General features: G+C 48.1%; 8 protein-coding genes across 8 annotated transcripts; 7 read left to right on the forward strand and 1 right to left on the reverse strand.

The window, feature by feature from the left end:
* Positions 1-853: 853 nt before the first annotated feature.
* Positions 854-1,777, forward strand: N7516_009297 (glycosyltransferase family 34 protein; the record flags this gene model as incomplete). Its single annotated transcript, XM_057222016.1, has 2 exons — positions 854-1,026; positions 1,081-1,777. 2 exons carry the CDS (start codon positions 854-856, stop codon positions 1,775-1,777), a joined length of 870 nt encoding a protein of 289 aa, XP_057072288.1.
* Positions 1,778-2,362: 585 nt separating this feature from the next.
* On the forward strand, positions 2,363-2,819 carry N7516_009298 (Galactosyl transferase; the record flags this gene model as incomplete). The annotated part of the gene is made up of 2 exons (XM_057222017.1): positions 2,363-2,409; positions 2,522-2,819. 2 exons carry the CDS (start codon positions 2,363-2,365, stop codon positions 2,817-2,819), a joined length of 345 nt encoding a protein of 114 aa, XP_057072289.1.
* Positions 2,820-2,861: 42 nt separating this feature from the next.
* Positions 2,862-3,495, forward strand: N7516_009299 (uncharacterized protein; the record flags this gene model as incomplete). The annotated part of the gene is given in 3 exon segments (XM_057222018.1): positions 2,862-3,280; positions 3,296-3,439; positions 3,456-3,495. 3 exon segments carry the CDS (start codon positions 2,862-2,864, stop codon positions 3,493-3,495), a joined length of 603 nt encoding a protein of 200 aa, XP_057072290.1.
* Positions 3,496-4,732: 1,237 nt separating this feature from the next.
* On the forward strand, positions 4,733-6,508 carry N7516_009300 (indoleamine 2,3-dioxygenase family protein; the record flags this gene model as incomplete). The annotated part of the gene is made up of 5 exons (XM_057222019.1): positions 4,733-5,226; positions 5,323-5,639; positions 5,703-5,863; positions 5,924-6,226; positions 6,293-6,508. 5 exons carry the CDS (start codon positions 4,733-4,735, stop codon positions 6,506-6,508), a joined length of 1,491 nt encoding a protein of 496 aa, XP_057072291.1.
* Positions 6,509-6,980: 472 nt separating this feature from the next.
* On the reverse strand, positions 6,981-9,028 carry N7516_009301 (Leucine Rich Repeat domain protein; the record flags this gene model as incomplete). Its single annotated transcript, XM_057222020.1, has 7 exons — positions 6,981-7,667; positions 7,718-7,862; positions 7,907-8,245; positions 8,297-8,424; positions 8,517-8,627; positions 8,689-8,820; positions 8,882-9,028. 7 exons carry the CDS (start codon positions 9,026-9,028, stop codon positions 6,981-6,983), a joined length of 1,689 nt encoding a protein of 562 aa, XP_057072292.1.
* A 461-nt stretch (positions 9,029-9,489) lies between these two features.
* N7516_009302 (uncharacterized protein) lies at positions 9,490-11,327 on the forward strand (the record flags this gene model as incomplete). Its single annotated transcript, XM_057222021.1, has 4 exons — positions 9,490-9,669; positions 9,724-9,804; positions 9,861-11,063; positions 11,130-11,327. The coding sequence occupies 4 exons, from the start codon at positions 9,490-9,492 to the stop codon at positions 11,325-11,327; spliced, it is 1,662 nt and encodes a 553-aa protein (XP_057072293.1).
* Positions 11,328-11,667: 340 nt separating this feature from the next.
* On the forward strand, positions 11,668-12,771 carry N7516_009303 (NAD(P)-dependent alcohol dehydrogenase; the record flags this gene model as incomplete). Its single annotated transcript, XM_057222022.1, has 1 exon — positions 11,668-12,771. The coding sequence occupies one exon, from the start codon at positions 11,668-11,670 to the stop codon at positions 12,769-12,771; it is 1,104 nt and encodes a 367-aa protein (XP_057072294.1).
* Positions 12,772-13,222: 451 nt separating this feature from the next.
* Positions 13,223-14,240, forward strand: N7516_009304 (RTA1 domain-containing protein; the record flags this gene model as incomplete). Its single annotated transcript, XM_057222023.1, has 3 exons — positions 13,223-13,382; positions 13,442-13,690; positions 13,780-14,240. The coding sequence occupies 3 exons, from the start codon at positions 13,223-13,225 to the stop codon at positions 14,238-14,240; spliced, it is 870 nt and encodes a 289-aa protein (XP_057072295.1).
* Positions 14,241-14,270: the final 30 nt, after the last annotated feature.

The following is a 14,270-nucleotide window of genomic DNA, read 5'->3' on the forward strand; positions in this document are numbered from 1 at the left end:
CCAGTTTAGGTACTATTTAACTGGTATCTTATACCCAAATGCTGTAGTTTCCAGGTAATCCGGGTTACTCTGTGATCCCAAAATAAGCTTAAGACCTATATTATACACAGCAGTGCGGTGACAATAATCGGACATTCTGTTATAACTTTTTGGTCTGTAATACACTATGGGGTCATGTGGTGTGGGTGGTTAAATGCTCTTGTGTGATAGTATATTAGGTGTCGCTATTAGTCGTGGGGATGTTTCTTTAGAGATCTGGTGACATTCCTTCTTATCATCAATCTACTCTAAACACCCACCGAAGGTGTTCCTGGACACCACCGTGGCGAGTTTCATTCGCGCCATGTGGGCAGTGGGCCCGTACCCGTACACCACACACCTTTTCTTGGGTTCTAGACCAAATGAGCTTTTGCTTACAATTATTGAACTAATATCTATTTATAAATCTACTTACTTGGACTTTGTTCGTATTGATTGGATCTGGCTGAGTTGCCGAAAACGGTATTCCCAATCCGGAAGTACGGATTCATACAACTCACGAGCCTCGAATCAGACACTTGAACTCTAAAGCTATCAATGGTCTGATCTATCTCAAGCAAGAATTATTGTTCTTCTTCTCATCTACCATGAAAAGCCTGGCACTTGCACGGTGATACCGGCAATTATTCAACACCAAATGGCACTCAAACAACGACCCTTGAACATCATCTTGGTAGTTCTATCAGTTATATGTGTTTTTTGGGTCTCAATCAGGTCCTACAAGACGTTTTATATCCCCCAGTCAGATGATACTCCCAGCAATAAGTTGCAAAGAGTCGCCAAAGTGTCCATGTTATACGGAGAGACGAACCATATGTACGAAAGAGCGCTGCAGAGCCATGAACGCCACGGGAAGCAATGGGGCTACCCCATGCATATCTTACGACAGGATATCGCGGTCGGGTTCTGGAATAAACCGAGCTATCTGCTATCTTTGGTGATCAATGAATTGACCAAGCCAGCCGGCGAGCGAATGGAATGGTTGATGTAAGTTTTTTTTCCTGTGTATATGATATGCTTGAGAAATACTGATTATTGTAGGTGGGTAGACGCAGACTCGATTATACTCAACAACGACATCCCCGTTGAGGTCTTCCTTCCGCCATCAGACCTGAAAGATATACACCTGGTGGCAACCCAGGACCAAAATGGCCTCAACACAGGAATCATGTTCCTCCATGTCCATCCTTGGATGATAAGTTTCCTTACCGAAACAATGGGATACCCCCTTTATCTCCCTCAGAATGACCTCGGTCGATCTGCCGACCAGGAAGGCATGAGACGTGTGCTCAGCAAGACGACCGGGGGTCCAAAGGGACAGGGTTACGCGGATGGAGTCTCCTACCTGCCACGGCCTTGGATCAACACCTATGAATGGGACTGGGCGTATGAAGGCAAAAGGGGAGATCTGCTCGTGCACTTCCCAGGCCTGGAGGAGCGCCGATGGCCGCACATGGCTAAATGGTTGGATATCGTCGAGACGACTCCTCATGAGTGGAGTTTACCTCTTGCTGAAACTGGATATCTCAACAAGTCTACAGTGTACTGGTCGCAGATGCGAAGTGCGAAGGAAAGTCTCAAGTCTACGGAGAAGAAAATGCAGTCTGGGGAGGCAGTGTCCGGAAGCACCAAGGAGGCAGTCAGTGCACTCAAGAACGCATTACGTGAGAAATCAGACAATATGGAGCTGGTACAGCAACTGCTCCAGGATCTTAATGCATTGATCGGGATAGAGTAGGCCTTGCTCAGTATGGGAGGCAACATTCGTTAGATGAAATATTTCAAAATCTAGAACGATTTAAGCGAGTTTTCTTGTTATTTTACCCTCTCAGCCCTTGCAAGTCATTAGGCATTCTACATTCTGAAGACGAGTTGACAACTTACGAAAAACTTGGTGTTGAAAACCATGTGAGCAATATCATCTCAAAGCTGTGTAATCGATCAGTTGGTAAAGGGGTCTCCTTTGAGAGTCATACCAATAGCTTTGAAGCTGGCGCTCGTGATGATCCATCGCAATGACCGAGGCCTGATTGGTTCTGCATCCAGAAATCCATTCGGATAGCTTTTTAGTCAATGGCGCACTACATAATATAGGCTTGGAATGAACTGAAACTAGAAGTAAATGAAGGCGTGTTAGTTCTCCGGAGCAAAAAGCGGCAGGAGGTGAGCACTCAAATGGAAGGGCAGAGGAAATCTGGTAGGTATTCCATACTTCATCAACATTATGTCATGTCAATCGACACCTATCTATGCCAGATCTGCACATTGGATCTCTATTTTACATGAATACACCATCTCTATGCGCCATCCAAGGTCAGGAATCATGTTTTATCGCCGGGTCACCGCTATCTTCACTTCGAGTTTGATAGCGTGTGTGCTCTTCTGGGCCTACTCCTGCTTAAACGGTGTATGGACTAATCAACCATCTCTGTATGAGTTCCCCGAAGCAAATGCTTGAAATTGAACACTGACTTTGGTATAGGAAACACATTCAATGGGCCATCAAAAGCTCCCCGTACTCATCCACTGTCAACAAACTATACAATCCCTATATACATCCCATTACTAAAACCATATTTGTCGACCGCACAGGGAAAAGGTTCTGGCTTGCGGAGCCATTGAGATTCACCGAACCCTTAGGCAAGAAGATTCTCATTCTGGACGTCGACAGCCGCCATCTTGATGGCCCGAAGGGTATTTTGAGCAAGGCTCCATTGAACGCGACCGAACTTCCCCCAGATACCAGTGGAAGACTCAATCACTTCATGTTTGGTGAGTAGTCCCACTTCTATCTGTTTTTACTTTGACTTACAAGCGTAGCAATGATTCACGGCTACGACTACCGACTCGTTCAAATCCCCCAGACAGTCGATCGATCTGCAACATGGACCAAGGTCACTGCGATCAGGGAAGCGTTGAAACACTACGAATACGTTGTATTCATAGATGCAGATTCCATGATTCCCTACCCCAATCTACCCATGGAATGGCTATTCAACTACTGGGAGATCACTCCGGAGACTCTAATTGCCATGGCTCTTGACCCAGACACACCCCACAACCGTGATTGGAATAACCGCACATTTCTCAACACGGGCTTTATTATTGCCCAGCAGAGCCCTCGTACCCATGAACTCTTTGAGGCGTGGGAGAATTGTCCCAACGGAACGCGCTATCCAGAGTGCGTGAGGTGGGGTAGGGAATGGCCACATGAGCAGTCCGCATTTGGAAATTATGTTAGGTATGACTTCAACAGGTCGGATGACATTCGTGTCTTGTCTTGTGCAGAGGCAAATGGATGCCCTGAGGTCGCAGCTACCGGGTGTGCTGGGGGGTTGGTGAGGCACTATTGGGGTGACAAGAGCTCGCTACCTGCTAGTGTTGGGGATGCAGTCTTAGAGTATTTTTTGCCGCAGTTGCACCGGACTTTTTATCACAATTCTCGAACTTTGGTAGTGAATAGGACTGAGCGTGTTTTTGCATGAAAACTGTATGGAAGGGACGATGGATTGTGAGATTATCAAACCATGAAAGACATTTACCTTGACTGCATTTTTGCATATTGTCTGTGATTTTCCTATCTTTCTATTTTCATCTCTACTATTTTTTTTCTTCTTTGCATTAAATTGTATATATGACACACAGAGGAGTGGTTGAATAGATTAAGTACTTTTGGGATGCAAATGTACTATAGGTTCTTTTGTTCACTTCCAATATATAACTGAGGATGTACCAAGTGCGAGTCCAAGTTTGCTGAATGGCAAAACATCAAGAGCTTTAAAGATATAAAACTGTTCATAGGTCAATCTTCACTTTATCTAGGGAATCATCCAAGCTATCAGCTAAGTTATACCCTATAAGGGTCATATATTATATATCCAACCTGCCTAGGACATATAACACGAGGCCGGCTACTATCGGAGGCCGGTAGCATTCCGGCCTCCGAACGCTAGGGAAGTTAAATTTGTGCTTATCGTCCAATCAAAGGGCGGGATCTGGTCATCAATGCTTGGCAGCGCATGGACTATCGAGCATACATCATAACTTGAGTAGACAACATTGACCATTTATCCGTAATAGATCACCATTGAATGGCCAATTTCTTCGTTATAAGCATTTTAAACACTTGGTTGAGCATACGCCACCACAATTTTTCATCGAATCCCAGGTAAAGCAGTCAAACCGCCTTTCAAACCCCGTACTTCATTGGGACTAGCGTCATCCCGTGACCGTCCTCTGCCCTCTCTTACTGGGCAGTTGTATAGATCATATAGACATCGAGATGGATGGCAAAATATCTTATTTTGGCTGAATATACTCATATAAAGTGCCTCGAGTCTCAACTAGAATAGACAAAACCAATTTCCACGATTTATCATCGGATATTGCAGGATCCACGCTATTTTCCATTCTCTTTCGTAATGTGGACTTGAGGCCGGAATTGTTACCGGCCTCAAAGTATTATAAGAATCTGCTCCTCACCCGCCCAAAATCTCAGAATTCCAAGTCTCTTTTCATCTCTCTGAGTCTCCTGGCTTCTTCCTCGCCTTTTTTTACCCATTTTCCCTACTCCCTAGGCTCTTGACTTGGTCTTTAGCCTTTGGCTTATTCATCTACACTCTTCTCTTACTACCCCAACACTACATATCATAGGCTTAGAGTCTTTTCTTTTCTTGGTTCATCTCATATCATCATGACTCGAACCCAAGTGCCCTACCCTTCCCCTACTACCTTGAAGCGGTTCCCTCACATCCATGATGACCCTTCATCCATCTCCCACTCCTTAGACCCCTTCACCATCACCACCAAGACAGGTTTCTTGCCCTATGAGACTGCCCCTGTCGAGCTGCCAGAGGCCTTCAGTGCCCTGCTGTCTCTCGTCAATCGTCTCCCTGTCGTCAAGCTCGATGGCAAGCCCGGTCTGTTGGCTACCTATGAGCTTGGCCCTGCTGTCAAGGCTGAGCTTACCGACCTGACTGACGAGGTCGAGAAGCTGGTCCTCGCTGATGGCTCGTATGATCGCTTCACTATTGCTGCAGTCTTCCGTGACTATACCTTCCTGGCCTCGTCATACCTGCTCGAGCCTTGCTGGGAGCACTGGAACAATGACCCGGAAGGTGGCTATGGACTTGGTCGTGATGTCCTGCCCCAGTCCGTTGCTCGTCCTATGTATCGGTGTGCTGAGATGTAAGTATTCTTATCCTTTGTTACTTCCCATCTTACAGACCATATTGATACATATCTTTATCATATAACATCAATATAACTAACAACTATCTTCAGCCTGAACCTACCACCTTTCATGTCATATGCTGCTTCATATGCCTTGTTCAACTACACCGTCGCCGACCCTGCCAAGGGTCTGAGCGAGTACTCCAACCTTCGTCTGATTCGCTCATTCGAGAAAGGTCTCGACCCTAAGAGCTCTGAGGCAGGTTTCATCCTGACTCACGTCGACATGGTCAAGGAGACCGGCCCGCTCGTCGGAGGTGTCTTGAAAATCGTTGATTCCCTTGAACAGCATGCCTCTCGACAGGAAATCAACGACGGATTCCGGGAGATCCTGAAGTCGATGGAGAAAATCGAAGCATCCATGGAAGGTATGCAACCTTAACCACCCCAATAATCCCATCCTCTAGATCTTCTAAACTGACATCAAATAGACATGTGGGGCAATTCCAAGCCATCAGAGTACCTATCATTCCGCGTCTTCATCTTCGGCATCACCAACCAATCCATGTTCCCGGATGGCGTGGTTTACGAAGGCTGCGAAGACAACAAGCCCCTCAATTTCCGTGGCGAGAGCGGTGCCAACGACAGCATCGTAAGCAACCAAACATTACCAAAAGAAATAAGCAATCAGTTCCAACTAACCAACCCCCAGATCCCCCTCCTAGACCACCTCTGCGAAATCCCCATGCCGGAAACACCCCTCACTAAGATCCTCCACGAATTCCGCGCCTATCGCCCCCTTCCCCATCGCGAATTCCTAACCTACATCCGCGAAAAGTCTGAAGAAATCGGCGTCCAGAAATACGCCATCCAAGACTCTGAGACCGCAGTCCTCTTCCTGCGCACCCTGAACCACATCCGCAGTTTCCGCTGGCGACACTGGCTGTTCGCGCGTGAGTACATCATTCGTCGCACGCCGCATCCTACTGCTACTGGTGGTAGTCCCATTGTAACCGTAAGTTCAAGTCCCGTTTATCTGCTGTGTGAGTGTCAAATATGCTGATTCTTTTTGGTGTTCTAGTGGCTTCCCAATCAGCTCTCCGCTGTTATGGAGCTCATGGTCAAAATCTATGATGATAATCTTGCGCCGAAGGATGGTGTTGCTATTGTCAACGGTAATGAGGATCTTATTGCATCGCACAGAAAGCAGGTTGAGCCTATGATGGAGCTTGTGCGTGATCAAAAGGAGAAATTGGCTAAAGAGGTTGAGCGGTGGTGTCAGGAACGGGGAGTTTAGGTAGCTGCCTAGGTGGTTTTTGCTTGGTTCTCGCTTTATTAATGTATCGCTTGAGACTGTGAGACCGTATTAATCTTCTATTCTCGTGTGTAACTGTCGGTATCCGCCGTTATCTTTTCTATTTACCGATTCAAGCCGATGTTTCACTGCTAGGCCCAGACTCAGTACGAAATCTCAATTGTAGAACTGTAATTCTTGGGTAGCAAACTCGAAGAATTTGACTTCTGTGTTTTCTATCAGCTGATGCCTATGCAAGGGTCTGTGCTAGATAGTTCTTGGCCGCATTTTCTTTACCGAGGCAGACTATTAACCCGTGAGGCTACGATATGATCAATGATATGGATGAACAAGGAAGTTTCCAGATCAATTTCATCACAATATCATACATCATTTCAATCCAAGTCTTGGTCATTGTATTGTACAAGGATGATGCCCTATCCCATTGTGTATTATCACCAAATGTTGCCAACCCCTAGGTGACAATCTTGAGTCCCATTTGCCGCCCATAGTCAACAGCATCACGAGACACACCGTCACATCCTTTTATGATTAAGCCGTCGAGCTTTTCCACGGCTGATTCATCATTTCGGGCATCTGCAAACATGCGAATGGTACAGCCGGTAATTCTCGTCTGCGACAAGTCAAGGATTTTCAGGTTTGGCAATACTGCCGACAGATTTCTGACGCTCCAATCGTCCATGCCAAGCATACAAGCAACCCCGACGTCAGTTAATTTTTTCAATTCTGGATTCGCTCCGTCGGGATCGTTAAGAATGTTAATAAAGTCCTCGCTGTTGATGTTGTAGCAAAGGTTCACATGAAGGGTTCGGAGGGGAGCCTTGGAATGGAGTAGGAATAGGGAAAGTGTGGCGCGGTTGACCCATGGGGTATCATTGAATATCAATGTCTTCAGGTTTGGGAGTTCGTTCTCTCCCGGCGTCATATTTCCACCAATCCGGATGGACCCCGAGAACAACCGTAGGGTCTCAAGGCTGGTTGGAAGGATTGAATAGAAATTATGTCGGACAGCCGCGCCCCGAAGATCTAGTATGCGGAGCGGGGGAAGATGTCCCTCCTGTCGCACCGGATCAAATGAGTATGATTGTGGTAGCGCAGGATCCCAAACCAGCCTCAGCTCCTCTAGATTGGGATATACAGACTGGGTTGTGTTAGCGCAAGTCCGAGATATCAGGTCCAGAGAAAGCTTACCGACCCCAACCCTGGAAGTACATCCCAGAAGGCAGGAGGTTCTTGTGAAGATGCAATAGTTAGACTCTTCATATTTGGGAGATGTTCAGGCCATGTCGACGTGGATGGGGGAAGGTAGGGTTGTCCCACACACGTAGAAAAGCAGCTTTCTCAAGTTTCGAGAGGGTAGATAAAATACTTCCAACACACGCATGCGAAAGGTTGATGTCTGCTCCACAGACGAGACTCTTCAAACGTCGAAAATCTTTGATCTTCCGGTAGAATTCTTTAGGATGGTCATGGAGAACCATGAATTCTAGGTGCTCTAGTTGGGGACATCTGCTCAGCATGTCGAGTACCTTAGGCGTGTTAGAGGACACGAGATTTGTAATGGTGGCATTGGTCAGTTGCGCCCGCGATCGATGGATGTAATTTCGGACAGATGTCCAAGGTACACGGGATCTAGCTCCGGTGAGGTCGACATGCATCCAGAGGCTAGCCAGACGGCCTAAAAATTGGTTCCATCCTTTGCAGACGCGCAGGATTGCCCTATATGATGTTGTGAGCTAGTGGGTCTCGGAGGTGAGAATGGACACTTACACGATCTGCTTGAAGGAGAAATGCCGAAGCGTGAGTTCTGCGATCTCTAGTGGTAGGATCGTAAATGGGTCGCGTCGGTTTCCTCCTGCTAGCTTATCCTGTAGTTTCTTGAGTAGCTGCTCGAGAACCTGGAGATGGTTAGTATTGGAAAAGAAATATAACAGGATAAATACCACATTGACGAGTGAACAGAACTGAAAGCAAAGAAAGAGAAACATACCTCACGGCCTTGGTGATCAGCTGGAAGTTTTTGGAGGGCATATTCGTAGATGTCTCGGGCCTTGTCAAAGTTCCCATCCAAGCATAGGACTTTGGCCAAGCGCATATATCCCTTTTCCAAAGTCAGCTATAAACCCACAATTGAGAAGTAAGCACCGAGGCGGATAAATTACACGGTCATCATTAGGTGCAAGCTTGACCATAGCTCTCGCATCAGCGCGGGCCTGGCTGTACTGTTTCAGCTTGCAATACGTGGCCGCGCGATTATCCAGGATTCCAGTGTCCTCATTGTTTGCCCCTAATGCCTAGATGTACGGATGATTAGTATGAGGCGCGACGGAACAAACAAGATGGGGGCGGGCGTACCTGGGTGAAGGACTCAATGGCGCCTTGAAGATCCCCAACTTTGTAAGCATTTTGGCCTGATCGCTGAAGAGCAGCAGCCTGCTCTATGTCGGCCTTCTTTTTGGATGTTACTCCGCGTACTATACGCGTACTTGGTCTTGAAGCCATGTTGAAGAGCAGATGCGAAGGCGGTTGGTGAGAATTAAGTAGTGGGGTAGGAGGGAGAGGTTTAATGCCACGCAAGGGACAAATAAGACATGGGGGTTGGCTGATGACTTATGCCCACGCATTATTCACATGACGACGCACTATGTTACTATTAGGATATCATTCAATTGCTTCTGGATTGTGAGTTGCCTCTTCTAATTTTCTAAAAACTTGTTACGTCCAATTTAAATACCTCTTTATGGAAATCTTTGAACATATCAGCCTAATTGATGCATCGCAGCCTAACTAATTGATGCATCGCGATACAATTCCGCAATCAAATGAGCAGAATAGCAATTCCTTATCTCACCGCCTATAGAACTGCACACTTGGCACGAAAGGATCCCCGCACCGACGTGTTTACTTTCTTCCCCATTCGGCATTCGGAGCTATCTGCGTCGACAATAGAAGTGATCGCTGCCATGGAGTCGCATAACCTGCAGGCGGCTTCGACCTATGTTAACAACATATTACTGGCAAGGGGCTTGCTGAAAGGTGGTCGCGCTATCGATTTTGCCGACCCAGAAAATGAAGATGGAGGGACAGACGGCACCATGGCTCGTGTGATCAACTTGGTCAACGATTTAGTGTTGAGGCGAGACGTGTGTGCCCTGCTGCACTGAGATACGACCTGACCAGTGACTAACAAATTCTAGCGCGAGTCCGAACACCGCGAGAGCTTATCTACGACTATTCGCACGCTGCAAGCCAGCGAGGTGGAACAGACCACGGAGATCGTATGTCTTCACTCTACTTATGTTGCACAGCGAGCTAACCTTGACTGTTTGTGCAGGGAAAACTGAAAACGAAAACATCCGAGTTGACTCGCTCGCTCGCTCTGGCGGAGGCGCAAACGCGAACGCTCAAGTCCAACATGTCTACCGCCGAAGCGAACATCCGAAGTTTCAAGGAGCAAGTCCAGCGCATGAAGAGTACCGTCCAACAAGTCCGAGCACAATGCGCCAATGATATCCGCAAGCGAGATCTGGAAATGCAGAAGCTCAAGTCGCATCTGGCTGAGCGACAACGAGGCAAGCGCGAGGGTCTGAGTGTAACTACCATCAACATCAACCCTGCCTCAGATCGATCGCGTCTTCTGGCTAGCGGCGGAGAACGAGTAAATGACCCTGGATATAGCTTGAAGCAGGAGACCACCGACTTCTTGACCGAGTTATGCCAGCATCTCAGTGATGAGAATGATACCCTGATTGAGCTTGCGCGAAGCACTGTTCATACTTTGAAAGATCTACAGGGCTTGACGCAGGCTGAGAATGGGAATGGCGAGAATGAGCAGTCGGGTATGGCTATGAGCGTAGGAGCTCAGAAGGCTTCTGCGGGACCTGTTACTTCGCTTCCAACCTCGTGTGAAGAACTATCCGTTCATATGGAAGGTGTGCTAGAGCATCTACGCACACTGCTTACCAACCCCTCATTCGTGCCTCTTGAAGAGGTTGAGATGAGAGATGAAGAGATTAAACGACTGCGAGAAGGCTGGGTGAAGATGGAATCCCGGTGGAAGCAGGCAGTCACCATGATGGGTGGGTGGCAGCGTCGTCTTGCAGATGGAGGAGATTCTGTCCAAGCGGATGAGTTGAAGCGCGGCATGAATCTCGATCTCAGCATTAACTCAACCGAGGACATGAGCATGCAAAGCTTGCCAGAGTCCAATCCCATCCCGACAATCCTGGAAGACCAAGATGAGGAGGAAAGTATAAGTGAACCGGAGGAGAAAGCGCCAGACCCGGAGATGCTTAATCCCCCGAAGATGAGGTCCAAAATTCGCAAAGTACCCGAGAGACCCGATCGTATTCTGAGAGAACGCAGTGAGAACACTATGACAAAGCGTCCCCGGAAGGTCTCGTTCACGCCAGGTTTACAAGGCTCACCATGTGTGGACACTACCGACGACGATACCCTTAAAATCAAAGCCTACAAAGTCGACACTGTGACCCGCAGACCAACCAGGCGAAAGACCGAAACCAAGGAACCCCAACAGGTATGCAACGAGAATGATTTCCCAGGAGACTGCCCCAGATATTCCCAGGACTAATTCGCCCTACAGCTCAACCCCAACGAATCACTAAGCGTGCACCAAAAATTGGCCGCCGTCGAAGACGAGGCCCGTGCCGCTCAGAATGAGCAAAAGGAGCGCGAATCACGAAAGAGAAGCCGACCCGAGAAAGCTTCCAGACCAGCAAATCGGCGTCGGAGTACTCTCACCACTGATGAGCTTGACGATCTGATGGGCGTGGCCCGGTGAAAGATCAATTGATACCCCCACTAGTCTACACTGTACATACATACTTGGAGCGAGTGCATGTAAATATGGAGTCCCTTTTCAAAATCGTGTACGATCGACATGAATCTAATAATGTATGCCTATTCCGGAGTTAAGATGGACCTCGGTAACTTTGCCTGCGGCTTCTCCGCATCATATGCCGAGCTTGATTCGTGCATTTACCTTCAACCTCATAACCATTTAATCTCTAGTTCTATAATCCTACACCCCAGGAACCTACCAAAAATATCCCCAACTACTCAACTCTATCCCCAAGAAAACTTACCTCGGCACATCTACACGGCGCAATCAGCATCAAAAAATGTCCCCTCCCACAGAACCAGACACCTTCAAAGGCTGGGTTGCCCACGATGCCAAAAGCCCCCTAACATACACAACTTACACCCCCAAGCCCTTCACACCAACCGACGTTGAAATCTCCATTTCCCACTGCGGAATCTGCGGCACCGACATCCACACCCTTCGCTCAGGCTGGGGACCAACCGACTACCCCTGCGTAGTCGGGCATGAGATAATCGGCACAGTAACACGTGTGGGAAGCACCATCGAATCCGACACCAGCCCTCACGCAATCCGTCTCGGCGATCGCGTCGGCGTCGGCGCACAAAGCAACGCCTGTCTACGCGCAGACTGCGAAGCCTGCGCCGACGGCGAGGAATCCTACTGCGCCCGCATGACAGGCACGTACAACGGACGGTACAGCGACAAGTCGAAGTCGTATGGCGGGTTTGCGGATAAATGGCGCGGACCGGGACATTTCGTCTTTCGGATTCCGGATTCTCTTCCGTCGGCCGAGGCGGCGCCGTTGCTGTGTGCGGGTGTTACTGTTTTTGCGCCGATGAGGAAGTACGGTGTTGGGCCTGGGAAGACGGTGGGGATTGTTGGGGTTGGCGGGCTGGGTCATTTGGGGATTTTATTTGCTAGGGCTCTTGGGGCGGATCGGGTTGTTGCTATTTCGCGGTCGGAGGGGAAGAAGGATGATGCTGTTGCTCGGCTTGGGGCTGATGGGTTTATTGCAACGGGTGGGGAGAAGGGGTGGGCGAAGACGTACTCGCGTTCGCTGGATGTTATCTTGTGTACGGTTTCGGCGCATGATATGCCCTTTGCGCAGTATTTGAGGTTGCTTAAGCGGGATGGGACTTTTGTGCAGATTGGGGCGCCGGAGGATGCGTTGCCGCCGCTTATGGCGTGGAGTCTTATTCAGAAGGGTGTTAAGGTCACGGGGTCGAATATTGGTTCCCCCGGGGATATTCGGGCTATGTTGGCTCTGGCTGCGGAGAAGAGAGTCTTGCCTTGGATTCAGAAGAGGGATATGGTGGATGTGAATCAGGCGCTAGTTGATATGCATGAGGGGAAGGCGAGATATCGGTATGTGCTGCAAAATTGGAAGATGGCGAAGTTGTAGATTTGGTCTAATTCCCAGCCCCTCTTTATCTTGTACGAAGTATACGAAGATGGATTACAGATATCCATGGGATAAGCCGTGGACATCTCCACTTTGCGACGTTTATCTATTGGATGGTCCACGGAAGTCTCCACTTGATAAAAATAATTAAGATTTTAGACTCTCGTATGTCGTACTATTTTCCTTATCTGGACTAGTGTGTATCCACTAATCCACATCGGGACAAGTTTACGAAGGTACGAGTATACGAAATTGCAAAATCTCCTTTCCATAACTCCACGAATGTTCTTTTTCAATGGTTACCTGGACCCCGTTTTAGATCTAGGGGAAAATTCTGAATTATAACATATATAAGAGTGGAGAGAATGGTCTTTAATTTCGGTTTTCCAAGTCCTTGATTCAATCCAACCTAGCCTTGCCTCTTACCTACTACTCAAATCTACATTCCAAGATGTCTTCCCCCTCCGGCTGGACCGCCTATGAATACTACCCTTCAATGGGTGCTGCAGTAGTATTCATCGTCTTATTTGCAATTGTCACTTTAATGCACACATTCCATCTGTTCCGTAAGAGAACATGGTTCTTCATCCCGCTCTTGATTGGCGGATACTGTAAGTATATGCATACCCAAACAAACCCCAGATACCTCCAGTTCTAACGCCCCTCCCAGTCGAGCTAGTTGGATATATCGGCCGCGCCATGTCATCGAAACAATCACCCGATTGGACCACCGGACCCTATATTATGCAGAGCACCTTGCTGCTCGTTGCACCGGCACTGTTCGCTGCCAGTATCTATATGGAATTGGGTCGAATTATTGTTATGGTCAAAGGAGAGCAGTTCGCCCTGATTCGGGTTAACTGGATGACCAAGATATTTGTCGCGGGTGATGTGTTGAGTTTCTTGATGCAGGCTTCTGGTATGTTTTCCTCCCATTCTGCCTCTTCACGATCGCTTTAGCATCGATTGGCTCTTTTGAATCTCAATGCTGATAATATACTCTCACAGGTGCGGGAATCATGGTCAAAGGCTCAGACTCCACCGACGGTTCATCCTCCGCCAGCACCGGCGAGAACGTTATCATCGGCGGCCTCATCGTGCAAATCGTCTTCTTCGGCTTCTTCTTGCTTACTTCGCTTATCTTCCAGAAGCGTCTGGGCTCGCACGCTGAAGCTCGTGCGGTGGCGGACCAGTACCCATGGCGCAAGCATATGTGGGCGTTGCAATTGTCCAGTGTCCTTGTTCTCATTCGGTCCGTCGTTCGTGTCGTGGAGTATGCCCAGGGCACAGATGGTTATCTCTTGCAGCATGAGGTTTTCATTTATGTCTTTGATGGATTGTTGATGTTTGTGATGATGGTCATTCTCGTGGTCATCCACCCTAGCGAGGTGAATTATTATCTTGGAAAGGGACATGTCGTGACCGCTATGGGTGGGTTGAAGGTTACGGAGGGCTCGAACGCGGTTTAACCGGTTAGGATCGGGATTTGTTGTGATGAT

This window comes from Penicillium verrucosum (genome assembly GCF_028828655.1).
Source record: "Penicillium verrucosum strain IBT 35672 chromosome Unknown utg000003l_segment0_segment0, whole genome shotgun sequence".
Lineage (NCBI taxonomy): Eukaryota > Fungi > Ascomycota > Eurotiomycetes > Eurotiales > Aspergillaceae > Penicillium > Penicillium verrucosum.